At 39.9% G+C, this 25,700-nt stretch overlaps 1 protein-coding gene across 2 annotated transcripts; it reads right to left on the reverse strand.

Moving 5' to 3' along the window:
* Window positions 1-1,345: 1,345 nt before the first annotated feature.
* On the reverse strand, window positions 1,346-24,860 carry LOC133862801 (golgin candidate 5). 2 transcript variants are annotated; one of them, XM_062298675.1, is made up of 20 exons: window positions 24,589-24,860; window positions 24,105-24,336; window positions 20,173-21,194; window positions 19,610-19,681; window positions 18,667-18,741; window positions 15,040-15,154; window positions 5,953-6,014; window positions 5,789-5,836; window positions 5,056-5,340; window positions 4,909-4,968; window positions 4,733-4,816; window positions 4,541-4,606; window positions 4,365-4,463; window positions 4,065-4,283; window positions 3,720-3,828; window positions 3,425-3,645; window positions 3,147-3,206; window positions 2,952-3,065; window positions 1,923-1,997; window positions 1,346-1,815 (listed from the first exon to the last, which is right to left on the reverse strand). In XM_062298675.1, exons 2-20 carry the CDS (start codon window positions 24,259-24,261, stop codon window positions 1,792-1,794), a joined length of 2,967 nt encoding a protein of 988 aa, XP_062154659.1. In that variant the 5' UTR covers window positions 24,262-24,336; window positions 24,589-24,860; the 3' UTR covers window positions 1,346-1,791. The 2 variants fall into 2 exon arrangements, with proteins under 2 accessions (XP_062154659.1, XP_062154658.1); XM_062298674.1 differs by having other exon boundaries at window positions 20,173-21,200; window positions 24,589-24,853.
* Window positions 24,861-25,700: the final 840 nt, after the last annotated feature.

Here is a 25,700-nt window from a genome sequence, read left to right on the forward strand (position 1 = left end):
AATTTGGTTGGGGTGCTTTGCAAGTTTTTTCACCTTGAAGTTAAAGATTACAATTTGAATGAAACATTATAGGGGTAAAAGGTAGTTTTCGTAAAAGAAATATGTGTCCGGGCCCTTGGACACATGTAGGAATGCACGTTAATTGTGAGAACCTCATGTGTTGGTAAAATGGACAGCTCGTTGACATACAAAACTGCTGAAAAATGATGGAAAATCAGTGACCATCACGCGACAGACCAGAAACGCTAGCTAGATTGCCCAAATGAGAAATTATTACAGATTTAAAAATGATAAAAGAAAAAAAAAAAAAAAAAAAAAAAAAAAAAAAAAAAGCATGATCATGTTGTAGGAACATTACGGCAAAGCAAATCATAGATATAAAATTAAACCTCCTTTTCAGTTTCTTAGTCAAAATAATCTTCAATCCACAGTTTGTTCACGCACATATAAGAAACCAAAAATTTTGAAGTCGGAAAAGAGAATTTTTTATTATAATTATTATTATTAATTAAGTTATTAAATCATTGATATTTCATTGTGTTTAGAAAATAATTTTTTTTATTTTATTTTTTTAAAAAAAAGGCATATTATTTTAAAATTACTGGGTACAAAACCAGTAGCTACTCAAAAAATATATCTATAATCGAGTAATGTTATTTAATAGATTGCTATATACCAACTATACAATTTGATAATGTGGCAATAAATATCAATACTTTTAAATTGGAGTTCAATCCTTTTCTTTTTTGGGTAGAGTCCGTGGAGCTTCATTCCTAAACCCAAACTACGGGTTGGTTGGTTGTGCTAAAACTACTCCCCAGTCTCACTTGTGGTATTCAGGGTTTGTTTGACAAAGAATAGAACAATACAGAGTAGTGGGTTGTTATTTTTGAAATTAGTAAAAGTGATGATGTGATATAAAGTAAAAAGAATTTGTATAAAAAAGTAAAAAAAATTTGTATTGTAGTGAATTTTTTTTATTTAAATAATAAAAAAAATTATTGATGTGATATAAAAAGTGAAAATGTTTTGATGTAAATTGTTATTGAAAAATATGAAAAAATGAAAAAAAATAATGGGAATAGTGTTCTCCACTACCGTGTAATGTTTTCTTGTTTATCAAACAAACCCCAAATCTCGGCATCTCACTACAGGTAGAGGACACATTTAACCACCATTTTTTATTTTCTTATTTCCTTTTATAGAGGAAAAAGGGGACTTTATTTATTTCCTACACAACACAAGTACTTCACCTTTATTCTTTTTTCTGCATAAATTTTATTACCGTTACCATTGGAATGCAAACAAATGTCATTTCTCTCCGTCTTCATGACAAAAAGAAAAATGATGAAAATCCTTTTTTATTTATGATTAAACAAATCCAAAAAAAAAAAACAGTGAAAATCATTTTCAAAGCTCGTCAATGGGCACATTCAGGCTATACAAAAATTCCCCTAAATTATAATACATGTTAAATTTAACACGAGTACGCTCTTTGCATATCTGCATCTGCTGCCACGCGCCCCACAACACTCGAACAACATGCATACATAGCGAAAATGACCGGTATAGCATATCCAAAAAAACATCATGCCATTTACTTCATTATAAACTATACCATAAACATCATGGCCAGCTGCTACCTTTTTCTTTCTTTTCTTTCCTTTTTTTGTACATGATATGATATTAAGGAGAAAAGATACAGATTGTGAAACCAATGATGAAAGACTGGACAAGAGGGGATGAGCATGCATGGCCACCTGGTATATACCACAATGCTAAGTGGGTTTATCAGGCAGTACCCATTACCTGGATCTGTAAACAACGAGAGAAGCAGGAATGAAATGAAGACTTTTTTTTTCTTTTTATTATTTATTATTATTAAAAAAAAAAAAAAAAAAAAAAATTGGGTGAAAAGATACCTTATTCACAAGTAAGTTTACTTGCTCCCTGTACATCTCCTTCAAATCTACAATATCTGCACGAAGTTCTTCCAGCTAGACATGCAACCACATAATAAATGTCAGGATTTGAGAGAAAAGATCACCTTGTTTCTATGTTTTCATTTAAAGACATACAAATAAAATTAAAATTGCCGATGTAGAAAAAAATATAACAGTCAAGAGATATGATGGAAATCCTGAAATTTGGAGCAGCCACAACCCCAAAGCACCATTTTCAGTTTTTGCTTGTGTTGAGGGGGAAAAATTTCTAAGTACAACTTCTTATGATTTTCTCCAACTATTACATCCCGTGTTCATCTATCAAAATGTAATTGCTGACATTTTTATCCTTGGCTTCTCAATTCTATACTTGCCTCAATCAATTTTTAGACTTGATTTTCTTTTGATTGGTAAGTACCTGATCGGTTTTAAACCCATGAGGGAGGAGGTGCCATTTGAGCTGAAGCTTATTGACTCAATATTGAGGCAGTTAAATCATTAAATGCAAATGTAACATAGAAGGGGTAATATAACTTTTATTATTTTTCTCTATCTACTGTATTTATTCATCCAAAAAAATAAACATTATTAACTTTTATTTTTGATGAGCAGGGAGGTGAGAAGTATAACTAATCTCTTTTCTTTTTCATTTTTCACTGGTAAGTTAGGCAAACATGACTAATCCAGATGGGGGAAACTAGATCCAGGGCATCAGTCAGGAACTATAACTGCTATAGTGTTCGCAAAAACTGTTCAAATAGACAAAAGTCGCTCATCTTTTAAGTTTTTTTTAAGTGCACCTTCCAGGGACTAGGAAAGTAAGCACATTACCATGATTTAATATGGTGCAAATAGGCAGCCGACACGGTCAATGATTGAAAATGATGCAAAGAACTCAATAACAAAACAAAACTATCATCACATCCATATTATACATGCCTCTCCACCACATCCAAAGCTGAAAATTTCTTTACCATAAGCAAAAAAACCAACTAAAGATATGTGTACCTCCTCATCACGTTCACCCATTAGTTCCAATGCAGCAGCGTGCCTCCTCCTTAATGCATCTAGCTCTGCCCGTATGCCAGGCAACACGGAAGCCTCTGCCCGTAACTTTTCACACTGTGACCGATGCAAGCAATTCTCAAGTATATCAACATAGAGGACATTTAAAAGAAGAAGGATGAGAAGATTGAAACTCACTTGTGCTGTCATTTTGACCAACTCCTCAGCAAGAGAATCACGAATAGATTCCAATGAAGCCTTTAAAAAACGAAAAAAGAAAAACAACAAATAGTCAATGAAAACTGTATATGAAATAGCACAAAAAACTGTATAGCACTTAAAAACTTCACAATCGCTGAATGTGAACAAACACAGCTCTGCATAGCTCAAATCCGGAATATGCAATAAAGCACTCAGCACAATTAACATTTGATGTAAAACTAATTTTAAGTAGGAGCTTAGAATATAGTCCATACCAAACGAGACATGTAAGATGCCAGCTCACCCTCCTTCTGACGAAGAGCAGCTTCAAAAGCACTAGGGGTCATGCTCTTCATATAGTATGGACTTATGGTTGCCTCTCCAGCATTTCTTCTCTCGGAGAAACCTTCAGATGAGTCCAAAGATGCTTGCAGAAAATAGCTTTCCTCCATGCTGCCCACACTGCTGGCACTTGAAAGCTTTCGGGTCAAGTTTCCTGCAGAAAGTTCCAAAATATATAGCAAAGATCACGGACCATCAACAGACGCAAAATAAGCAAAACCATCATACCATTCTCAAAAGCAGAAGTGTGCTGTGTTTTGAGAGTTTGATCAGATGCAGCAACAGAATGGACTGTCCTTTCCATATCCAACCGAGCAGCTTTCTCCTTTTCTATCTCCTGTCAAAGACCACGACCTCAATTTAGGAGAGTTGAATGCAACTAAGATAATAAATAAAATTAGGGCATTCTAATTTGAATTTTTTCACAAAAGCTATACATAAAGGTCTCACTTAACTGCTAAAAACTACAATGAGCCAGACTAACATCCCTTAATACTATGAGCATGGTGCCAGATATGCACTTCCTCTTCTTACTATAATGCAATCTTAAATTATCTAAGCCAGAAGCACCACCTGCTGTAGTAGTTCCCTGTGCATCAGTGCATCTTGTAACTCTTGCTTGTGTTTCCGCCTGAGTTCCTTAATTTCTTCTTCAAGCTGGTTTGCACGACCTTCTTGAGTATCAGCTTCTTCCTTGGCTGCAAGATACTCTTGCCTATTTTCAGCTGCTCTCTGCCTTTCCTTCTCAAGTGATCTATTTAACTGTGTCTGTTCCGCTCTAAGACATGAAATCTGAAATGTACCACAGGTGTAAGCTAAAATCTATGCAAAAGATCTGGTACTTAAAACAGCCAAACCAACAAAATACAGAACCTGAGCCTCAAGAACATTAATACGAGATAAGGTTTGAGATAAGCGTTCATTCACAGATCGCTCCCTATCCTCAGCAGCTGCAGCTTTGGCCTCTGCTTCCTGTAGTCCAATAAGAACAATAAAATAAGATCACAATACAAGTTTCAAATATAACTAGAAAAAAACACTCTACACACCTGGAGCCGAGAATTAAGGGATCTCTCAACAGCAGCCCAAGCTTCTGCCCTTCTAGCAGTTGTTTCCTGTTACAAATAAAAGATTCAAACACAAGAATCAAGAAACTGACAAAAGCAAATCAAAGGACCAGCATCCAAGTTCCATAAAGATTGACATCAGACCGCTAAAACCAAATTTAAGTACATATTCACCTGCATAGCTTCGATCTGTCTTAAAAGAGGCCTCGTAGATTCTGGAACTTGCGTGATCAACTCCTCGCATCGGCGCTCACTTGCCTAGACAAAGAAAACGCCATACTAATAATCTGCAAGATGATGAAAACAAATAAAGCATAACAGTTCAATCACAAAGAGCAAGTTTGACACACTTGATAACGTTTTTGAAGATCCTCAAAGTCCCTGCGAAACATATCTTCTCTAAACACTGCCTGCAAAATTGAAAATATAATAAGTTTATCATGACCAGTGGCATGTCAGCTGGACAAAACCAACAATGCAACCGATATAACAAAAACCTGCTGCTCCTTTCTACTTAGAGTTTGCCTTAATTCTTCAAGCGCCTGAACTAGCATGGATTCACGTTCCTCTGCCTCTCTAAAACGACTCTCTAGTTCAGTTCTGGCTTCATTATTGACACGTGTCTCCGCTAATGCCTCAGCCTCCTTTGCAGCATTCAAAGCATTTACATAATACTCTTTCTGCGATGTAAGTTCTATTTGGTGTTTTTCTATTGTTTCTTGCAGCAACTTCTCTGTAGCTGCCTTGTCCTTCTTCATACTCTCGACTTTATTCTCTTCTACCTGGAAGTAGACGAGAAAGTACATACCATTCATAAATCATTCATACAATATTCTTTGCAACAGTATCTCCATTTTCAAACAAACAAATTGTGGAAAAAGAATGTTCCTTCTGTTAAAATCCCAATATTCACTTTGGAGTATTATGTAACAGAATTCTTCTATTAACTGGCATCAGAAAAGTATCGACCAATTTCTTACAAACAGATAAAACTATGATCAAGTTCATACTCCAGTCCTCATAGGACATAAATATTACAGTAGACCTTCAAATTCTGTGGAGTTAAATCAGTTATCTAACATGGGAAAGTTTCAGCAAGCAAGCAAGCTTGAAAACAAAAGACAAGTGCTGAATATTTACTAACTTTATGGCAAACAAAAATGAAGTATTTGTTCCAATTGATTATCCAGAAAATAACACTTTTAGGGAATGCTTCAAGAGTTTGATTACCTGAAGTTTAGTGTTCAGCCCCTTCTTCTCTTCTTCAAGCTCTCTAATCTAGCTTTCAGAAAAAAGGATGAGAAAATACAAGGCAATGGATTTGTTACATTAGAATATCTAGCAGCAAGAGGATTAAAGTTTGAAAAGACAATCAGTAAACATGCAAGCAATACCTGAGCCCTTAATTTCCTAATCTGAGATTCTTGAGCAGCCTGCTTTTTTGAGAGCTCTTCACCTGCAATGATATAAAAATATATTTAAATATGAACAATATTTTTGTATAATATATAGATTGAGAATAAATAAATAAAAAAAATGCATCTCAAACTAAGTGCAATTAGTTCATAAACTGACGGCAACACCTCAACTTGACTTGACATGTCCAACCCCCCCCCCCCCCCCCCCCTCCTCTATCTCTCGCGGGGGGATCCCAAGGCATGTTCATTTTTCGGTATAGAAGCCACAAATTGCTATGGGTGAATAAATTGCAATGTGGTACCTCAAACCATGCTTGTCACCAAGAAATAGATAATAGGGAAAAATACATTGTACCCCACCAAAGTTTAACCACTTTTTCACTTTTGCCTCCAATATTTAAAATTGGCAATGTACCGCAACAAAGTTTCCGAATTTTCCAATGTAAGCATTCCAAATATCTTCCAAATACCACTCGGGACATATAAGATTGGGCCTACCCATCTAAAATTTGAAGATATTTGGAAGTTCGCGGGTCTTGGTGATTTGATTTCCCCCCTAAACCATTAGGCTTCATCCCCATACACCCTCTATTTTGATAAGAACCCAAGCCCACCTCTCTCGTTGTTTTAGTACTAACTCCATTTGACTCGTTGGACCCAAATCCACGAGAGCCCAAACTAATATTACCCATTCCTACATTTGCATCTGCCAAATCGTCTCTTCGCGAATTACTTAAAGGCCCACAATACAACTATCCCAACTCTAATATTTCCAAGCAACGATCCACTTCCTCTTTAAGAGACACCAACAAATTCCTCACATATCGTAATAAAAAACTTCCCCCAAATAAACCGAAAATATCTTTAAGCTTTCATATCCTTTTTTATAACCATGAATTCCAGGTAACGCCTTCAGTTCCTTCATTCCATTTCCGTCTCTCTTAAAAATTTGCACCTCCGAATTGCCCACTCTACCCTGCCTGGATGCTTGAATTCCTGAGATTGCCCCTTCCCAACCAAAGCTACAACTTACGATCTCTTTCCTTGATCCACCTTCAAGTATCCTTCTCTGCCAGTACCGGCAGAATATCACTCAACCCCTTCCATGTTGAACCACTGTACACCTGCCAGGAGACCATACCCCTGCTCCCAACATCTACAACTGAATCAAACAATGCTACCACCTTTCTCAACTCGGCAGCAAATATGCTCCACCCTCTACCTTCTCAACCCTCCAGAAAAACGATGAAGCCACATCGCCCTCCTCCAAATTCTGCCAATGCCATGTACCACCAATGGCTATTCGTGCGCCTTTGCGCAATGTAAGCCATGCTTCCAACCCTTATAGTCCTATAAAACTCCCTGAACTTCACCCCCCGCTTATCACCTCCACCATTGCCGACATGAAGAGACCAGTTTGAAGTGAAGTCGTTTTATCATGTGTTAACCATATTTACGGGTTCCTCATTTCCTTGGAAGAGTATTTGGAGAGTTAGGGTTCTTTCAATAGTAGCTTTTTCTGAGTGAACGGCGACATGAAGAAAAATATTAACATTGGATAACCTAAGGAAGCGGAACATAATTGTGATGGATTTGTGTTGTATGTGCAAGAAGAGTAAGTAGTCTATCGATCACCTACTTCTTCATTGTGTAGTAGCAAGAGATCTATGGAAATCGTCGTGTAATTTGTTTGGTGTTGATTGGGTTATTCCTAGAAGGATGAGAGAGTAGTTGATGAGTTGGGGAGGTCAGGTGGAGCATTGTAAACATTTTGGAAGTTTGGAGGTTTGCTCCTTGATGTTTAATGTGGTGTATCTAGAGAGGGCTGAATGCACGAAACTTTGAAGTTAGAGAGACTTCGCAACAAATAAGAGTGAGCAGAGTGGCTGTTGGTTTCGTTGAAGACATGAAGGTGAGAACTCTGACCTCTGCCTAATCTTTAGATATACCAAGAGGAGGATCCACCATACATCCACCATTGTGGGACGGAAATAAATACAGGTATTCGAAAGGGGTGGTGGAGCTGAAAAATATTATATTCAACAACCATTACAGCTAGATAACAACTCATAATAGTTTGCTTTTCTAGTTTTTCTAACTTCTTGAACCTTTGTTCTTCTTTTTCTGCTGAATAGGAGAGTCTCTTGTATACTTCATGTGTACTAGGGTTGCGCCCCTCTACACTTTTCAATGATATTAAATTACTTATCAAAAAAAGATTTTGCTAGTTGTTAAACATGAAATTGTTGTCAGTGTCATCAATTCATAGCCACCATCTCTAAGGTGATATTAGGTACGTGGCTTAGAACCTCATGTAAACGCTATGGGAGGAGGCCACGTGCCTTTAACTCATTGAGAGTTGTGCCCGCCCCACTGGCTTCAAAAATAGGAGGGTTCTTCAAAGTCCTACACACAACACCCATTTTTCAGCTACAGCCCCTAATGGCTCAGTGCTTATGTCTACAACAATGCCCAAACTTCCTTGTGCTGCAAATCAACGATATAATTGTCTTATAAAACGGATGAGCGTAAAAGCCTGATTTGGGGCAAACGGTCCAGATCGGACCCCACTGTCAAAAAACAGTTGCGTTTTTGCAGTCTCGGATTGGCGTAAAATTTTACCACGGTGTAGACATTGTTGGCGGGGACGTGCTCGTAAATTTTCAAAGCGATCCATGACTGTTTGCCCCAGATTCGGCATACCGGACTTGCCGTAAAAATTTGGGCTTGTGAAGTGAACATAGGGGGTTGGGGGCCGGGAAACGATATCTAAATGGAAAGTTCCAATCATCTACATGATCGCCTCCACTGTACCTGCATGCCCGTCAAATTCCGTGCCAAACGGATGAGCGTAAAAGCCTGATTTGATGCAAACCATCCGTATCAGTCGCCGGGTGGTGGGATATCTTCTTCGGAGGGGTCTCTGAAGGGGGGGGGAGTTGAGCAAAGCTCTGGATTTTCAGGGAGCCACAAATGGGTCTCCGACAGGTGTTAAGAAGGGAAAGGGATCAGGTCCTCTGTCGTTCACGGAGGTGGTGCGCTCGGGAGCTACCGCCTCTGTCTTGGGTTGCCGGTCTCCGGTGCTGATTTCGGGTCGGTGCGATTTGGAGAAGAAGCCGCCACCAGTGGGTTGCTCCACCATGGAGAAGCAAGCGACTGGTCCCCTGGGTAAGCACCGTTGTGTTGATGAGCGTCTCAGTTCCAGAGTTTGCGTCTGTTGTTCGGCTTGCGTGTCTGGGGCAACCGATGTTGAGGGTGACTCTTCTCTGCAAAGGGATAGCGTGTCTGGAGGGTTTGGGCAGATTCTAGAGATCCTTGGGCGCCTTTCCAAGGCTTTGTTTTGGGCTTGTGGGTCTTCGCTTAGATTGGGCTTGAAGTCCTTTGTTCGGCTTAAAAGAAGGTTGGGTTTTGTAGCGGGCCGGATGCTTAAGAGGTGCAGGTCTGCCTTCAAAGGGTCCCAGTTTCGGGCTGGGGCTAAGGTGCCTAAGCCCTTTGAGAGGGCTGCTGAATCGGGTCCTGAGTCGATTTCGAGGCGGGTCTCGGGTCCGGGCTCGAGTCCTTGTCTAGGTTTGGTTCAGCTTTCTTTCCCCCCGGAGGCGTCGTCTTCCGGCCATCTCCATTGAGCAGCCTTTGGCGGCGGTTCCAGGTCCAGTCGTTCAGCGCTCTCTCATCCCGGAGGCTTTGTCTCCGGCGCCTTCTGTTGAGTGGCCGTCAGCGGCAATTCCTGCAGGTCCCGTCCAGTCACTCTCTGCTCCGGTCTCTTTTCCGGCGTCTTCTGGGTGGGCCTCTCTTTCCCCGGCGTTTTCTGTGTTTGCTTCTCCGGTGTCTTCTGTGCAAGGTTCCTCTTCTGCTCCGACGGAGGAGGTTTTTCAGTCCCCAGGTTCTTTGAAGGGCTCAAACCTTGCAGAGTTTGGCGGGGCTCTTCCCTTTTCGTCGGCTGCTCCTTCAGCTCCGGCTGGGCTGTTAGTGAGTTCGGATTTTTCCAGTAGCTCGTGTGGTTCAGGGCCTTCCGTCTCTGCTGCTGCTCCTTCTCTCTCAGGGGCTTCTAAGTTGGGGGTGAAGATTCGTTCTTCTCCCCCCCCCGCCCCCCCCCCCCCCAACTTGCTGCATTTTAAACATTTTCAGCACTATATCAGGAGGGCTAGGGAGTTTAGGGTAGATCACTCAGTGAAATGGAATGATGGGTTATTATCGGACTCTCTGGAAGCTTCGAAGTTGTCTGCTAGCCTTGTTGTCAATAAGGTGTTGATGGTTGAGCCTCCTGCGATAAAGGTTGTAAAATCTCCAGTGAAGCAGGGCATGCTTAGGAAGGGGTTTCTCAACCCTCGCCCGATTGTTTCAGGCCCTTCCACTTCGCCTCGAGAGGTCATCGATGTCGGGGTGGTAGGACCTTCCTCCCCTCCGAGTGGTTGCATCATTCCTTTTTCTGTTGAGGGCAATGGATTCTCCCAATCCAAGAATTGGCCTGTCGGTTTTGATCATAACGGGGAGCTTGTGGTTTGGAAAGGGGAAGATGAATTTTGGGATGAATTACCCTTGGATTGGGCGTTGGATGAGGATTTTGCGTTGGCTGGGGACTTTGGGGAGGAGGCTATGGCAATTCGAGATGCCATTGAAGAAGAATTTCAGCAGGATAAGATGATTGCACGCCAGAAGTCCAAAGGAAAGAGAGAGCTCCTGAATCTGCATAGCTCCATCAATTATGGCGACGATTTTATTCCCGTTAGGTGTAGGAAAGGCAAGGCTCACGTGAAGTAGGCCTTGGCGGGTTGTGGGTTGTTTTTCCGTTGCTTTTTGGTTTTGCTTTGTAGTTCGGCTTCGGTCGGCTTGGGTTTTGGGGTGTCTCTTTTGGTTTCAGTCGGCTTCAGTAGGCTTGGTCTTTGGGTGCCTCTGGGTTTTGGTTGTAGTGGGTGTCTTTTTTGGGGGGCGTTTCGGGTTTTGTGGGTGTTGTTGGTGCATTTTGCTGTTTTTGGGCATGTTCTTGGGCTTTGGGTTTGTAAGTGCTCCTCGTATACTGCCTGTGTACTGGGGCGCCTTTCGCTTTTTTAATAAAATTGCCTATTACTTATCAAAAAAAAAAAATATGCTTCTTACATAAAATCATTAGGTCCATGGTTTGACCCTAACAACTGTAACCGAGTGTCTCTCTCAACTCACTCTGTTATACTACCCTAATCTCAAGCCAACCAGCCTCTTTTCTTTTTTTAAGAATAATAATTTATTAAAAGTGAAAGGCGCCCCTAAATACACAAGCAATATACACAAGACTCTCCAAAACGAGCAAAAAACCCAAACCCTCCAACCCAAGACACATAAACCTAAAACTCGACAAACCCTCAAACCCAAACCCCAGGAAACAGCAAAGCCCCAAAAAAAACCTCTAAAGCCCTCAACACTAAACAACTTGAAATTTGCCTTTACCCTCCCAATTGGATGCACCCTTTGTATCATAGTTGATGGAGCACTCCAAGTTTTGAATCTCCTATTTACCCTTTACCTTCCGAAGCGTGCACAGCCTATGCCTACACTGTGTTAGCAGTTCTAGCTACGTATGGGGAGGACGCCATATCTACAGTCTTGCATAGGCCCATATCTTCCGGAACCAACCCAAAAACATTCGAGTGGACAGAGGGAGAAGAAGTCGTCCCTGGAGCTTTACCCATAACTACCGGCTGCCCAGAATTAAAAAAAAAAAAGCCTCACCGGAAAGTACTTAAGCCGGTTTGGAAAGTCTCGCCGTCATTGTGGAAGGAAAGACCAAGTTCGGAGATTCTGGCGTTGTCTGAATGAAAACTGCTGACGAGGTGGCTCCATTGACACCATTGAACCTTAACCAACCATACCCATTTGAAGTACCCTCCAGATTTACCGGAGCTACACCTACCATCAAAGACATCTCTAGCAAATCCTCCATCGACATCTCTAGTGTTCTCGAAACCTGATCTAAAGCTCCGGCGACTCCTCTAACAACTCTTTCAGCTCAGACCCATCCAGTCAGGGATTGGGCTTACAAGTCTGTTTGGAAACAGTACGCTTGCGGATGGTAACAAGCTTACGCGCGTGACCTAGCCCAAATTGCATGCCAAACCTTACTAGGCCAGCCCAAAATGAACCCATGGTCCGGTCCAATTCCCCTAAAACCTTCTTGAATTTTCCCTTCCACGCCCATAGCAAAGAGCAGTGCCTTCTTCTTGCTCTGAACCGCCCTACCCCCTTCCTCAACAATTGGAGTGGCTTTAGCATGACCGTCTCCCTGTCCATCTTCTACACCCAATCGTTGAAATGGATTAAGTGAAGAAGTCTCCTTAGGCAAAGGTTCAGAAGACAACTCCACCCCAAGACTAGGGCCAGAAAAGGGAGGACCTTTCATGGCTTCCAAAAAAGCCAAAACCTTGCTCAGCTCCCTGGAGAATCTACCCCAACCTCTTTCACCACCCACTATCTTGTCGGGTTCAGCTCCTTCACTAAACCAACCTCAAGTCATCCTCAACAATATTTCAATTTTTTTTAATAGGTAAGCAAAGAAATTTATAAAAAGTGTAAATGCGCTCCTAAGAAAATACAAAAAGAACACCAAAACAAGAAAAAATAGAGGGGAAAAACACCGGCAAAACCCAAATACAAGAGGAAACTCAAACACCCCAACAAAACCAGCACACAAAACCCAGAGATCATTACATCACAGCAAGGGCCCTCTTGCCTTGCCCGGGCTAGAACCAAAATCTCTAGCATCATAATTAATCAAGCACTCTAAGTTCTTCACCTCACGACTCCCTTTAAACATAGAAGTGAAGACTGCAACCTCTTGACACTGCTCTGCATCAACTTAAGCCATTAAGTCTAAAAAGCCCTTCACATCCCCTTTGTGGGAGACCCCCATAGTTTGAAAACAGAATCTAAGATCAATCGCTACCCCGGGAGAACCACCAACCCCTTCAAAAACGACTCCCCTCGAAGATTCACCCACCTCTGAGGAAGACAACAAAGGAGGGCACCCGAACACAGATTGGACCGAAGAAAGAGGAGACCCACCCGCTTCTGAAGAAGGAAAGACCACGCCGTTTGGGAGAAGGAAGCCACACCGAAGAAGAGGCTGACTGACCTCATCTCGAAAAGGCGCAGGCGCAGACACTACCTCATCCCTCACCGGTGCTGACATGGGCTTGGCAAATATCCCAATCAACGGCATAGAAGGAGCCAGGGGAGTACTGACCACCACCAAAGCCTCGGCAAGCAAATGCTCATCCAATCTGCTAACATTAGGCTTTCAGGAGTATCTAAACACAAATTTGGATTCCAACGGATAAATAGGCGCTCCAGACTCCAACATCACAAGGAGAGAACAATGCAGCCTTTCACCTAATGCATTTGCACCTGAAGAGCAGTCACCAAAAAATCCGAAAACGCTGGACCACACCCAACGAGAGCAGGAGACGGAGCTAGCTCCAGTGAGGCAGGCTGACCAGCTTCGGCAGACTTCCAGACAGTACAAAAATCCAGCAATCCGAAGCTGGCCTCAAACGCAGACAGCAAAGGAGGTTGACCCCCACATGCAAGCCTCACCGAGGCAGAGGCTACTATCACTGTTGAAACCGACATGGCCCCACTAACGTTGAGATCTGAGCATGTTGGCGAATCCAAGACGGTGTGATCTAGACCCACTGTCGAAACTGAAGCAGTAGAAACCACTGTCAAACCCAAAGCAGAACCACTGTCAGTGAGGTCAAAGCCACGAGCGAGACAACGGACTGACCTCAGGAACCCGAATCTCCTTCTCCAAAACCCGTCGAAATCTCAAAACCCGAATCTCCATCTGACCCAGAAGCTAGGTAAGAATGCTTGGAAGAGGACTTGTAGTCCAAACGCCTGAACCCACCCCGAAACTGAGCCCTTCTTAAGACTGCCTTAGCCCTCTAAAGCATCCAGCCGGCTGCTAAGCAACTCACCTTGCGTCTAAGCCGAAAAACGCTAGAGGCCCAAAAACGCCTGAGGCCCAAACTCGATGAAAGCCTAGTTGCCCAGATGATCCACTTCGCAAAGAGCTCGAGAAACTTCCTGAAAACACTTGCCTGTTCCTTCTCTGAATGGTCACCATCACCCTCTATAACCCTGCAACACACTGAAGCACGCCTAGAACCATCAAAAGCACAAAGGGTATTACCTAGAGGATAAAGCGAATACTTCTCCCAAGCATAATAGTCCATCAGCTGCCGTTCCACCGCAGAGTGTTCCAGATCCACCGAAAGATACTTCTCCAAATCACCCCAAGCCACTATCTACCACGCTTTTACCACCTCTGTCACAACGAACGCAAAACTGCACTGCTTCCTGGCACCCTTGACAGAGAAGGGAGCCGCCACACGCACCACCTCCGTGAATGACAGAGAACCAGCTGCCTTACCCATCTTCTTCCCAACATCTTCAAAAAAAGTCAAGACTTTTGACAACTCACCTGAAACGCGACTCCAATTCCGCCAATCACGGCCTTCAGGAAACAAAATCAAACCTTTTCAGCCACCCATGTCGTAAACCACCACCTCCAAGAAACGACCAGAACTATTCTCACCTCTCCGCACGATGGTCACCATTGACCCCTCCCTATAAGACTTGACGAAATCTTCAAGCCCATGAATACGCGAGGCCTTTTCCAGCATCGACAACAACCACACGATGTATCATGATCCCAAAAGGACCACCCCAATGAAAGCTTTCCTCTTCTCCTAGTGCAAATCATCATCCATGCCCATATTTATCGTAAGGCCATAAGTTTCCTTCTTCTTTTTTCCCTTTTGCTTGGAAATTAACTCATGCACACCATGGGATCAAAACCTGCAACCTCTCACCAAACACCAATTTTTAAGGGGGTGGAAGTGCCATTTGGAGTTCATTCCATTGGCCATAAATTTCAATTTTGTACAACATATAACTGTAGCAGATATATCCCTCTATAAAATGTCAATGTATCTAAGACAAGCCTCTCAATAACTCAAGCTGAAAGAGAAAAAGCTAATGCGTCCAAAAGGAAACAGCAAATATGGGGCACTAAGAGTTGCACATATATACCTTCAGCCATAACCTGATTAATAATTTCATCCTTTTCTTTCAGGAGAGCAGCTGCATCACTTTTTTTACTCTGCTCTCTCCTAAGTGTATCCCTTTCCTTAGTAAGAGCATAAACCTGTAACCATACATGCCAGAGAATTTAAATGATGATATTAGTGACCAATTAAACAGTATCTTCAAGTGACAAAAACATATTCCCGTCCCTCAAATCATTTAGAAAAATTACTTTCTCCTTTGACAATAGTTTATAAACACCCTTCTACTACACTTGGAATTTCAATAAGCACTTTATTTCCTCATTTCATTATAATGAAGTTGCGTATAATAGAAGCTTGATAACTTCACGAACAGCCAAAGAAAAAAAAATATGGGAAGTCTCTTTGAATGATTTAGTAGTAGTCATCAACATCTTCCAAGATTACCCATACAATTACAGTTCAAGTCATATATCTAAAAGAATATGAGCCACCCAAAAGTATCACAATTTTATTGCGTCTTACAATGTACAATACATCAAATGCACCTTGAAGCAGACTTCACACATTTTGGTAGTTCCTCAAAAGAATACATTTTAAGCCTTTTTTTTCCTAAAAGAGATTGTTTTTTGTTGCTTGTAAAGTGTTTAGCTAATAACTATATCTTAATAAATTCAAACACACTGTTTTGTCAAATTTAAACAAAGTTGAGATTTCACCATTAAAGACAAAACAATGAGACATTGAAATCTGCAAGTGGAAACTTGTAACTAAGAGACATACTAAGGGTGCATGAGTTTTATTTATCTATCAAAAAGAAAAAGAAAATGTAGATGACTTTCTCATCTTTTGTTTTCATAATCAAGTAGCTTGTTGGGAAATATGATCCTCTATTATAGTGTGTTAAACAGGGGTCTTGTTGTAGGCGCGTGTAGAAGGGTCCTGATGTTCTTCATATGTCTGTTGGTTTTTCCAGCAATAGCTTCAGCCTAGTTTCTTTTTTTTCCTTTTTGGTATTTTACAATTGGGTATTCAAGTTGGTTCTACGTTGAAAGCTAAGTCATTTGAGTTTTCGGCAGAAAAAGGATTTTTCAGTTTTACGAATTGTTGAAAGGAGCAGGAGTGTTTCTCGAACAGTATACTAACTTGGGTAAGGTTAGCTTGGCGTGGCTGTTAGCTACTGAAGAAGCTCTGACTCAAGGGGAGGGGTTGAAGGAGTTTGTGAAATCCTCCAAGGTTTGTAATAAAGCATTCATCGCCCAAAGATGTTCTAATAGTCATGGCTTTCTTTGGCTCTTCTTATGCTTTGAAGCTGCCTCGGAGTTTAAAATTAACTTAGCTAAACCAGAGTCAGTCCCTGTTGGGGCCGTGAAAGATGGTGGAGGCTTGGCTTGTATCCTTGGTTGTAGGTTGTCCTCCCTGTCTATGAAGATCTCGGGTCTTCCATTAGGGGTTTGGTCTAAGGCAAAAACAATCTGGAATTGTATTATTGAAAAGATGGAATGTCATTTGGTTGGTTGGAAGCGACTTTATTTGTTTAAGGGTGGTTGGATCACTTTGATTAAAAGCACTCTTTCCGATTTGCCTACTTATTATTTGTCACTTTTCCCCACTCTCATTCGTGTTGCTAACCAAATTGAGAAACTTCAATGACATTTCTTGTTTGGCGGAATCAGTGATGAGTTTAAATTCCATCTAGTCAATTGGTTTAAGATTTGTAATTCGATTTCCTTGGGCAGTTTACAGGTTAGAAACCTACTTCTATTTAACCGAGCTCTCTCGGGAAAGTGGTTATGGCGTTTTGCCACGAAGAGGGAGAGGCTTTGTGGAGATCGGCGGTGGAAGTTAAATATGACAGCATGCGAGGAGTTTGGTATTCCAATGTGGTTTTTGGGTCCTTTAGGGTTGGGATGTGGAAAAACACTAGGAGGGGGTGAGAGGATTTCTTTGGATTTGTTAGATTTGAGGTGAGTAATGGGTCTAAGATCAAGTTTTGGCATAATGTGTGGTATGGGGGTCAGAACTTGAAGGCAGCTTTCCCAGAGTTCTTTAGCATTGCTCGCTGTAATGAGGCTTCGGTTGCAAATCATGTGCAGTTTTATAACGACACTTTATAGTGGAATATCACTTTTACCAGATTAATGCATGATTAGGAGGTGGAGTTGGTCCCTTTGGTTCCCCCTGAGTTGGCTCTCCCTTTCCTTGGAAGAGCAATTGGAGATAAAATGCTCCTTCAAGAGTGGCGTTCTTTGTATAGACGACAGCTTTAGGGAAGATTTTATAACTTTGAATAACTTGAGAAAGAGGCACTTCATAGTGATGGAATGGTGTTGCATGTACAAGAAGAATAGGGAAACCATTGATCATCTATTGTTCCACTGCGAAGTGGCTAGAAATTTGTGGGTATCGATTTTCCGTCTTTTTAGGATAGAGTGTGTAATGCACCAACGGATGGTGGAGCTGTTAGCTAGTTGGAGAAGTCAATTTGGAAGCCACTACAATATAGAAGTCCAGAGGATGGGTCATCTGTGTTCTATGTGGTGTATTTGGAGAAAATACAATGCTAGAAACTTTGAACTTTGAAGATTCTAAGAGAACCTTGATAGAATTAAAAGCTATTCTGTTCAAATCTCTTTATGTTTGAATGGCTGCTTACAAAAGTTCTCACTTTTTTAATTTTCTAGAATTTTTGGGTTTGTGCTCTTCTCCCTAAATGGATGTCTCTCTTGTATATTTCCTATATACTAGGGTTACAACCCTTTCGTTTTCTAAATAGATTGAATTACTTATTAAAAAAAAAAAAAAAAAGGAAAAAAGAGAGAGAGAGAGAGAGAGAGAGAGAGATACTAACATATTGTCACATAATATAATTTGGAATTACAAAGGTAAACATAGGTAAAGGATTTTCTTCGTTGACCACTAAACAAGGTTATAATATCACTTGGATGGCACTCAATAGTGAGAATGAGTATTCAAAGCCAACCACATATTGGAATTAAGGCTTTGGTGAATTTAAATGAGTCAATAAAGTGAAAGACCATAAAATTCTTAGCATAATATATATTAAGATAAAATGGCTGCACCTTATTACTCCAAGCATCACAAAATAAAGTTCAATCTTGAAGTTACCAATTAAGGAATGGTACATGACACTTAATTTGTCACGTGTAAGAACATTACTTGTTCGAAAGTTCAGTAACTTTTCTTGCTTTCATATTTATTTCTTTCAAAGAAGTTTCATATCGTATGATGCAGGATATTTTATATGCTTATGATACTTTATAAAAAACGACTACAGATATCGTTATTTGCAAGATAGACAACGTAACTTCTATGTCTCTAATTACTTCAGGGGCATATACACAGTTACTATACAGCCAAGACAACACCAGAGTTAGCAGTGTATTAGAAACTAGACAAGACAAACCCTGTCTTAAGAAAACTTAAAGAGCATACATAGCACCACAAGATGAGAAAAGTCTGGTACTATAGGAAATATGAGCATGATTCAATAATTTTGAAGAAATGAAGGGCACATAAAGATTCAAATTTCAAATTGGATTTTCAGCCAAGAATCCTGAATTTTCACAAGGATAATACCTAGTAGAACAAAATCATAAACATAAACAAAAAAATTAAGGGGAAAACACACCTTCCTCTCAATAGTTGCAACCCTCTGGTGGTATTCCTCCCGCAAAGACTCAATTTCAGCATCATTGGATTTTCTCTGTTCCATAACTTTTAGCAATTAGTGTGGATGTTTGAAATGAGAGGAAGTATCTTTTTAACATGGAGTTTATGATCAATTGAAATATGCCTACAATCAAGCAGCAAATTGATGGAAAAAGAAATGATAGATATATAACAATCAACCATGAGGTGGGCATATGAGCCACCACGGTTTTCAAGAAAACCTTAACAAGCTTCTCCAGACTTGAAACATACAACAATGGCAATCGACAAATTTGGGGCCAAAACAAGCAATTATAATTTCAGAACATCATGCTAACACTATAAACAAATTTATTATAGAATGTTTCCCAAATTAAGAGTTCTGTGCTTTTTGAAGCATACAATCAACAAATAAAGATACTTCCAAAAAACAAAAAAAAAAAATCAACAAATAAAGATAGGTGATTTCGGTAAAGGTACTAAGAAGCAAATCCACTATAAATAATTTTTTTTCTTTCTTTTTGATAGGTAAGTAGAGAAAATATATAAAGAGCGAAAAGGCGCCTCTAAGCATACAGGAAGTATACAAAAGGACATCAAAACAAGAAAGAGAGAGAGAAAAAAAAACCTGCAAAGCCCAAAAACGGGAGAAAACCCAAACACCCCAACAGGAACTAACCCACAAAACCCAGAGTACAATTACCGGTTCTTTTTAAGACCAAAGAAAACATAAGTACATCAAAGAGATATGAAAATAAGCATTGAAATCCAATGCATTAATCAGTTAACTGTGGATTTATAACATATCTTCAACATGAATACATTCATTCGTACATGCATACATAAACATATATATATCATGATAAAATCATGCCAGCTCCTACCAAGTATATTTGAGGAACGTAAGGTATAATCGCACATACCTTCAAATCCTCAATCACAGCTTTTAGGTGCTCATTTTCATTCATCAACTTTGCAATCTCATCAGCTTTTGCCTAAAACAAAATATCAAATTAATCAGCATCTCAAACAAAGTAGATATCCCATGAAAGAAACAAGGATAAAGTAAAATAAATGCCTTCACAGGATGCACAGAGGAGATAAACCAGTGAGGACTTCAAAGGATACATGTGTTCAGTAAAACTGAGACTAATCCCTAAGACGAGCAGGACTGATAAATGATTATGAATGTCTTAGAGACCTATTGTAATTTGTAAACCAAAAAAAAAAATTTATGAGACCTGTAATTTTAAAAGGCATTCTTTCTTTCTTTCTTTTTGAATAATCAAACAAAAAATAAAACACCCTTTTATTTCTTTAGAGTGAATTTTGAAATAACTTTCAGAGGAAGCATGATATTTTATTGACCACTAGTTGACTCCAAGAAAAGTTAGATGCAAATTCCAACACAAGAGATACCAAGCATCAAGTCTGAGGCTCAGATGCAATTCTCGCACTACAAGAATATTTGGGCCTCATGAAATACCTGAGCTTGTCTAGCAGCACCTTGCAATGCAGTTTCCATCATTTTCATCTCTCTCTTCACCTTTTCCAATTCAAGCATAGAATCTGAAGAATCAGAGACGTTTAATCCTGGGCTCAACTGTTGCTCTTTAATGTCAGTTTCATTATCATTCACTTGTTGATCCACTTCCACTGCTTTATCAATTGCATGATTTTCAGGAGAAACCAAGTCAGAAACCATTGCTGAAGCTTCGTCTGAAGGAAGTGCAGTGGGCAAGGGATAGTTAGAAGATTCATCAGTGCTATCGGTCTCCTCAGTACTAGCAGAATGTAAGCCAGAGGGCTTAGTCCCACCTCCAGCATGACTATTACTTGATGCCTCGGTTTGAACTAGACCAATTGTCTCTGATAGCTCTTCTGCTTGTGACTTCTGTTTATCAGTGTTCTCTACTTGTGTCTTCTGTTCATCCATGCTCTCGCTCATATCAACGACATTATGCAGCTTGTGTGGCACAATCATACTACTCTCAACTTCATCTACTTCAATGACACCTGACTTTGCTTGCACCAACTCCGAATTTTCAGTGTGTCCCACTTCTGAAATCTCTTTCTCTTGTAGTTTGCCAACAGATTCCAAAGTCTCAACATCCTGACCAATGGGTTCAGGTTGTATAACAGGCATAAGTGTTAATTCAGATTCAGCTTTGTCAGGGTACAAAATCACATTATTTGTTTCCCCTGCTGTCTCTGGATGCTCAGCATCTTTGTCTGCCTTGCGGACTTCATTTTCATTTTCTGCAGTGGCTTTTTCAGCTGCAGAATGGAGAGATCTGTCAGTTTCTGGTTCAGTTCCTTCTTTTTCCTCTACTTTAGATTTATGCTGTGGAGATCCAGGGTCTCCAGATGATTTCTCAACTGTAGGTAGATGCTTGGAAGATTCCTGCATTGCCGATGATTCGCAAGCACTTTCCTCACTTTTCTGGCCCATAAGGGCCATGACAGGATCAAATAGGGCTTTCCTGTCAGTGGCAGAAGCCCATAAACCTGATGCTGGCAAGAATAAAGAGAGAACATCATCGCTATAATGTCTAAAACCTGAATTATGAACTTTCATACAAAATAATGGACACACTTACAAATTCTGAGAACTTTGTACTGAACCAGCCATAGAAAAATATACTAAAACAATAGCATAACTTCAACATGTCCACCTAGATAAACTGACGATAAAGCACATTTATCTTCCAATTATTTCCATATTTGATACATTTTTCATAAGAACTAGTAGCATAAATGCTGTTCACGTATGAACCAAATACCATTCCAGCTTAATTTTCAGCTCTCTTTATCAATACAAGTGACAAACTACTCATGCCTGAAGGGTTCATGTAACAGCACAAAAAAAAGCACTTCCGCTTAAGAAAAAATACTAGAGCTACCATTCACAAATGTTAACTGCAGTAGATGGCCCCAAAAAGTGACAAAACTAATTGAGCCATCACCTGGCACAACTGACATTCAAATACTGAGTTTTGCAGTATGAGCATCCCAAAATGTTCGAATTTAAACTTTTGGCACCATTTTAGCCAAAATATACACTACTAATATTGAGTTCGGCAGTATGAGCAGCCCAAAATGTTGGAATTTAAATTTTTGGCGCCACTTCAGCGAGGGTCTACAGTAAGGCATCTCAAGGTTTTTTTAATTTACTTCTGTGGGGTTGGGATAAGAACGTTTATCCTTTTTTCTTTCACCAGCTCAATTGTTCTATATCGGCTTGGGTCATACCACCACCATTGATTCTCTCGCAAGTATGTGGACAGTATTAACTTCCTTTACGATGGGTTACTAACTAAGGTACTGGCTAGTATGCGTAAAAGGTTGGGAAAGTTAAAAGTTTCAAAGTCAACAATGCTTTCATTGACAGGAGACATATATTGAATTCAGCCCTTATTGCTAATGAATGTTCCCATATCAAAATTAGAAGTCAAACTCCTATTATCGTTTGTAAGTTGGATATTGAGAAGGCTTAAGATCGTGTAAATTGGGATTGTTTGATTTATGTGCTACGAGTACACCTTTGGCAATAGGTGGAAAAAAGTTGAAGTTTCTCTTATAGTCCTACTATATGATTTTCAGTTTTGGTTAATGGCTATCTTTCCGGCTTCTTTAATAATTCCAGAGGTTTAAGACAAGGCAAACCTATGACACCCCAAAAAGTTAGTTCCATATTGGGAAGATGAATCGCTCACATGGAATTGATGAATTATAAAAGGAGACCATGGGTGTAAAGTCTCATGTTAGTTCCTTACTAGGTGAGGCTAAGCTTTAAATGATTCTAGAAAGCTTCAATTGCAACTTGAATGGTCATTTTGGAGTGACAGTACAGATGTGGCTAGCACTTGTCCTGAGTTGTTACAAATGGTATCAAAGCAACTAAGTAACACCATGTAACATTGAGGCACTGCATGTCGTGGGCCTTGACGAGGATGTTAGGGATTTGAATGGGATAGATTATGACACCCCAGAAAGTTAATCCCACATTGAGAAGATGAATTGCCCATATAGAGTGAATAGATTATAAAAGAAGCCCATGGGTGCTAAGTCTCACATTAGTTCCTTACTAGGTAAGACTGGAATTTATAAGTGTGATTATAAGGAGTTCCAATTGCAACTTGACTATTCCTTTTAGAGTGATAGCGTAGATGTGGCTCGTACTTTTCTTGAGTCTTTACGAAACCATTGTCGCCTTTACTATTCATCTTAATCATGGAGATTCTAGGTTAACTATTGAGTAGAGAGCTATGGAAGGGGGTTTCTTAAAAGAAAAATGACTCCTTTGCAATAGTATTGTATGTGCGAGTTTAATGGAGTCTCCAATGACCACTTATTGCTTCATCGCTAAATTGCAAGAGAGTTACGGTCTTTAGCCTTTTCTTATTCGAGGTTCAATGGTGATGTCTATTAACAAAAAGTAGAGTATGGTCGGGAATGGTACTCCTCGCCTTATGTGGACTATTTGGAGGAAGAGGAATATTGCAATTTTAATTATGTGGATCTTGCTATACTTGATTTGCAACTATTGTTCCTCGAATCATTGTAAAAGTGATTGCTTTGTGTCCACATTCCTTCTCTTTTAGATTTCTTTTTGTGCAGTCGAAGTTTGCTTGTGCATAATCAATGTACTGGAGAACTCTCCTTTTTAATTAAATTCTTATTACATATCCAAATACTTTACTTATCAAAAAAGAAAGTAGGCAATCTAGTGAAGACAAAAGAATCTTTAGAATAAAGAAAAGGAATGAAGAGATTGAAGAAAACTGAGGGCGGGAACAATAGTCCTCTATTAGTATGGGGATTCTAGAGGGCAAGAATAAAGGTACTTATTTTTTTTTGTAAGTAATAATTTATTAAAAAGCGTAAGGTGCCCCTAAGTACACAAGCAATATACACAAGAGGCTCCAAACGAGCGGGAAAGAATAAAGGTACTTATTCAGAAATGGAAAGGTATATTTTCAACATAATATTCAATCTATAATCATATAGTGAGACTCATCCTTCCCTTTACCACTGCACGGTTGCCCTGGATTGCTTTCATTTTTTTTAGTTTTCATAATTTTCTTGATCTTTTTCTTCTTCTCTTGTATACTTCCGCTTTTAAGTAGACTCATCCTCGTGCAATTTTCGGCATTTAATAAACCACATAACTCACAAGCCTACCGACTCCACTTCGCGATTCCACATCTTTCTTGATTAGTCACGGTACTTTCATTCCAAAAAGAAAAAAGAACTAAAGATGTGTGCTCTAGCTGCAGCAATCAACGACTCCTCACTACATGGCAAAACACTCAACCACTTCCTATGCCCAATTCAACATAACCTGAAGCTTATACTGGGTGATTAGCAAATCAAAATTCTAGTCCAACTATAAAGATTACAGAATGATAAAGGTACCTTCATTGCTGGATTCGGACTTCTCCGACTTCTCTTCCAAACCGAGAGCGGAGTCAAAATTCTTCTCGATGTTCTTTACGCTCTCCTGGAGCTTATTCACCGCTCCGGCGAGATCCGGAAAGTTCCCCAATGAAACTCTCCCACTAAACCATGCCATCTTCTGATTACGAACCGAGAAAATGAAACTCGATCCAAACCTCTCTAACCAGACAATTCGAACGCATCAAGAACCCTGCATTCCCATCCCAATCCAATTCCACGACAACAACAACATCAAAATATAAATAAGAATAGAAAATTAAACCCAAAGAGTTCGTAATTAATGGAATTTAGTTTTGAAATCATCCAAAAGGTCATCAAAGCTTAACATCGATGACATACATACACACAAACATTTATTGACAAAGATGCGAGATCAGATTCGTAATGAAATGGGTAAATCTAAGAAGGAGATCAACGGTGGGGACTTGAATCGTGAATGAACCTTTGGGAGGGTCCGATTGTGGGCGGCGGAATGCAGCGAGTGCTCTCGGGATTCAAGAATCAAATCATGGCTATTCTGCTTCGTCGAGCTGCTGGAAACGATTTTGGTATGAGATTGGCGTTTTGGTTCCAAAATGAGAGAGAGAGAGAGAGAGAGAGAGAGAGAGATCTTGGGTGGAAGAGAGAGTGGTTCGGTAGATGGGGACGCGGGTCGATCTGACGGCTCCGTGAAATTTAAATATTTTGATTGTAATTTTTCCTTATGGTGTTCAAGAGGAAAAGAAATGCTATTTTTTTCATCTAGATTTAATGATGATTTAAAAAAAAATAGAAAATAGATAGGAGAGGGAGGAGTAGCAATTCTCTACGATGAAACCAAAAAAAAAAAAAAACCAAAAACAAAAAATGTTAAATACGATTGTGGTACAAGGAGTTTGCAAGCCTTTTAAATAAATATCCAGGTTTTAAAAATGCTAAAAAAATTTGTTTTAGAGGTCCTTATAATAAGACCAGGACCTCCCACCAATTGGCCCTCCCCACTCATCGCCCATAACGGGCAGCTAGTGGAGGTAGGATAGGCTGGGCTTGGCCACCTCTACCTATCTTTAATATATATAAATTTGCATACCAAAATGACATCGTTTCGGTGTTTAATAACAAAACGATATTGTTTTAGTGTAGTAGAAGGCTAGAACCTCCTTTCCTTAGGGTTTCAAATTTTCAATGCTTCATTTCTCATTTCTTCAAAAAGCAGCTTTCACTGTTGCAGACTCGTAGCTCTTCTAATTCACAACTTTTCAGATTCACTTGAAGGCTTTGTCATAAAGAGTACTAGAGAGAGGCAGATTTGAAAATTTTTGAGACAGAAGTTGTAACACCCCCCAAAAATACTAACTAGGATTAAGAGTGTCCTAACTAAAACTCAAGAATGTTAAGGTTGGATTTTGTTGGTTTATTTTAATTGGCTACATTCTGGTTGACAAAAACACTCATATAAGGGACTTCCATAACAGGGACACCGTATTTTCAAAAAAATATTGCAGAATATATCTTCTTTTATGGAAATGACTGATCATGACAAGTATCTGCACAAAATATCTCTTAACAAGGCAA

The sequence above is a fragment of the Alnus glutinosa genome, chromosome 3, assembly GCF_958979055.1.
Source record: "Alnus glutinosa chromosome 3, dhAlnGlut1.1, whole genome shotgun sequence".
Taxonomy (NCBI): Eukaryota; Viridiplantae; Streptophyta; class Magnoliopsida; order Fagales; family Betulaceae; genus Alnus; species Alnus glutinosa.

What these genes read in the sequence shown, in the direction of transcription:
- LOC133862801 (XM_062298674.1), bottom strand. Translation starts at nt 24,261, where the DNA reads ATGGCATGGTTTAGTGGGAGAGTTTCATTGGGGAACTTTCCGGATCTC. An exon ending in TAATCAGGTTATGGCTGAAG is followed by an intron (nt 6,015 to 15,039) that starts GTATATATGTGC and finishes ATATCATTGCAG; the next exon opens with GTGAAGAGCTCTCAAAAAAG. An exon ending in TAAGTAGAAAGGAGCAGCAG is followed by an intron (nt 4,969 to 5,055) that starts GTTTTTGTTATA and finishes TCAATTTTGCAG; the next exon opens with GCAGTGTTTAGAGAAGATAT.